Source organism: Triticum aestivum, unplaced genomic scaffold (genome assembly GCF_018294505.1).
Source record: "Triticum aestivum cultivar Chinese Spring unplaced genomic scaffold, IWGSC CS RefSeq v2.1 scaffold188088, whole genome shotgun sequence".
In the NCBI taxonomy this organism is placed as follows: Eukaryota; Viridiplantae; Streptophyta; class Magnoliopsida; order Poales; family Poaceae; genus Triticum; species Triticum aestivum.
In genome coordinates this window covers 154-3,618 of record NW_025240368.1, presented here as the reverse complement: position 1 = coordinate 3,618, position 3,465 = coordinate 154, and the positions used below count along the sequence as shown (strand labels likewise).

Below are 3,465 nucleotides of genomic sequence, written 5' to 3'. Positions count from 1 at the left end.
TGATGAATCTAATCATACTGATTTGATATTATGGATTTCATATATTTCTCTATAAATTTGATCAAACTTAACAGGTTTAACCTATTTTAAAACAGAGTGATCCATTTTCTTAAAGAAACCCAATAACACCAACGGCGCAGCAAAGTGCGTCCAACTCTTCTAGTTATCATGATGTTATAGCTATAGCTTGCTGGCAATGGCGATAATTGAGCTGCAAATAATAAAACTAATGCATATTATGAAATAATTAACGCCCGTGGGACATCTTTTGGTACTGCTTGTTGAGATGTCGTCCAGCGACCCGCTTGACATTAGTTAGTAAGATGCTTATAAGCTTTTCTAAAAGATGTGCTTAGATGTGATATGCAAGCGGACATGTCTGCAACGTCCATGCGAAGCAAAAATTAAGCTAATCACTACTACTTTAATAACCGTGCTAATGCAAAATTGATGGATGTGGCGGACGCTCACAGCCCTTGCAGGCGCGTCCGCCTACATGCCTAACTGCTAACGTTTAAGGGCAACTCTATCCTAACCATAGTTTTAAATAGCCGTACTAAAAGATCACATACTAAGGGCTAGTTTACTATTCGTATAGATATAACAGGATAATACACACCTACGTGTGTACCGAGTCCATAAAACGAAAGATGGATTAACAAAAAGTGCCATGCATTTTGATAATTAGAGTTCAGAGACTAAATGTGATTTCCAGCCTTTTGTAGTTATACATTTCTAATCCAAGTTGGGCGTAGTTGACTCTGTTTAATTATGTATGAGGCCAAGAAGATAGAAAGTCGCCGAGTCTCCTGTGTAACACAAACTACAGCTGGGCAACAAGATATAAAATACCCACCCAGCGAGAGGTTAGCTAGTCTTTCGTAGTTCCCTAGTCACAAAGATTCTATAGGCAAGTTGACATTGTGGACATATATTTATTGGCTGTTGGATGATACAAATCTAATCCATTTGAACTAGCTAGTATGATGGAGTATATCAAGAAGCTAAACTCCAATCCTGTAAGCTACGCTAGACACCCACAAAGCTGTAGGTCTATATATTAGGAGGGTCTGTGTGCAACCCAATCAACCAACCATAGAACACCATGACCACACCAAGCTCGCACTTCCATTCCACGCTGCTGCTGCCAGTACTCCTGCTCCAGATATCTGTTGTGGCTGATCACATGATCCTGGGTGCCTCTGCCGAACAGCAACAGCCGCCGATGATCGCCCGTCGGGGTTGTCGCGACAAGTGCGGCAACATCAGCATCCCCTTCCCTTTCGGAATCGGGCATGGCTGCTTCCACGAGGGTTTCGAGGTACACTGCAAGGACTCCGCTCGTCCCCCTCGCGCCTTCCTAGCAAGTGCTTTCCTTGGAACCCACCAGTGGGAAGGCTCCACCACCGAGCTCCACCTCCATGGCGACCCGCTCACTCTTAACAGGTCGTTGCCGTCGATGCTGCCGCTCGAGCTCGTAAGCATATCAGTTGCAACGAGCGAGGCGCGGGCATACGGCGGGGTCTCATACCTGTGCACCACCGATGAGACCAGAGGGTTGTTCAAGTTTTACACGATGCCTCTCTACTTCACACCGTTTGGTGTGTCGGCGATGCGTAATGCTCTCGTCGGTGTCGGCTGGAGAGCCGAACCATATCTAGCCATCCATGATTCAAAGAATGCGGCCTACGACCACTTCTTCTGCCGTTCAGACATCCTGGAGGTGGATTTCCTTGGGCACGTGAGAAATGGGTCGTGCACAGGGCAGGGCTGCTGTGAGACACCATTTCCCCCGGCATACAGATCCGTCCAATTTGCCCAAATGAAGATCTTGGTCGAAAACAACAGCATGTGGAGTATCATGCCATGCTCATACGGCATGTTGGTGGAGAAGTCATGGTACAACTTCTCGACGCCAGACATGTACGGCGACAGGGTGCTTGCCAAAAGATTCCCCCGGGGCGTCCCCTTTGTGCTCGATTTCGCAATCGGGAAAGCTTCGTGTCCGGCGGAAGGCCAGCAGCCGCCTTCGGACTATGCATGTGTCAGCGGCAACAGCTCTTGCGCCAATGCAACCATTGGCTATGTGTGCAGGTGCTGGAAGAATTACGAGGGCAACCCTTACATGAACAACGGATGCCAAGGCACATTTTTAAACCCTAACAGCTCGATCTTTCTTTTAGACCTTTTAAGTTTTAACACTTCTTCATTCTGCAGACATCGATGAATGCAAGCTTCCCGAGTTGTATCCCTGCTCGAGTGACGGGATCTGCAAAAACATGCCAGGAGGCTACAATTGTCCGTGCAGATTTGGAATGAAAGGCGACGGCAAAGCAGGAACGTGCACAAGCATATTCCCCCTAGCAGCAAGGGTGGCCGTTGGTAAGTATACTAAGGTACCGCACCTAGTAAATTACAGACATCACTTTTTGTTCTGAGCCTCGTTGCCCTGAAGGGCTTATGAACATGTGTGCTCACGGGGTGAGGTCAGTCACAGTAGAATCATATCAAAAACGTTGAGCTAGGAACATACATGGTGAATCTTTCCACGATTTATTTGGTTTTGATGCTTGACTTTGTTTGGCATTGTTGAATAACTACTAATATATGGTTGTCAACTTCTGCTTCGCTACAACCCTCGTAAAAGTTTGCACAAATTTTAAAGTTGCCTAAAAATCCTATCACTATATTACCATGCAGATCAAACGTATTGAATATAATTGATTTTTTTTTTGGAAAAGGGGATGTACCCCAGTCTCTGCATCAGAACGATGCATACGGCTCATATTATTAAAAGGATAATCCAGTAACAAAGTCTCGAAAGGTCGTAGTACAAACATCAACAAAAGCGCAAAAGAGGAAAGACCCAAAGCCACAACCGGCTGGCAAAACAATAGGAGCACTACATGCCTATCCTATTACATGACCGCCATCCAAACCGGTTGAAAATATCCCGAGCTACCATCTCCCATCGGGTAGACGCAGTAACCAAACGCTCCCTGGCCTCCGTCGGAGTGAGTAGCGACCACATACGGATGAACGCCGTGGCCCTGAAGATAACCTGCAAAAAGAGAATGGTTGTTGATCTGTTAAAGACTAAATCATTTCTGCAGTTCCATATTACCCACAATAAAGCACAAACGCCAACCCAAATGTGTCTTGCAATGTCAGAATCCACCCCATCAAGCCATGTTCCAAATAACATGCTGATGGAGGTGGGCTGATTAATATTAAACGCAATATGAACCGACCGCCACAGAATCTTAGCCAACGGACAGTCGAGAAAGAGGTGTATATTCTCGTTATGATCACAAAAGCTACATCTAGACGAGCCCACCCAATTTCGTTTTGCAAGGTTATCCTTAGTCAAAATGACTTGTTTATGCACAAACCACATAAACACTTTGATACGTAAGGGTACCTTAACTTTCCAAACATGTAACGAGGTAGGGATGACGCTAGAGT

General features: G+C 45.6%; 1 protein-coding gene across 1 annotated transcript; it reads left to right on the top strand.

The window, feature by feature from the left end:
- Positions 1-939: 939 nt before the first annotated feature.
- LOC123176780 (wall-associated receptor kinase 2-like) lies at positions 940-2,382 on the top strand (the record flags this gene model as incomplete). The annotated part of the gene is made up of 2 exons (XM_044590841.1): positions 940-2,144; positions 2,218-2,382. Coding segments are annotated over exons 1-2 (1,204 nt in total), but the record flags the coding sequence as incomplete, so codon positions are not given.
- Between the last annotated feature and the right edge of the window lie 1,083 nt (positions 2,383-3,465).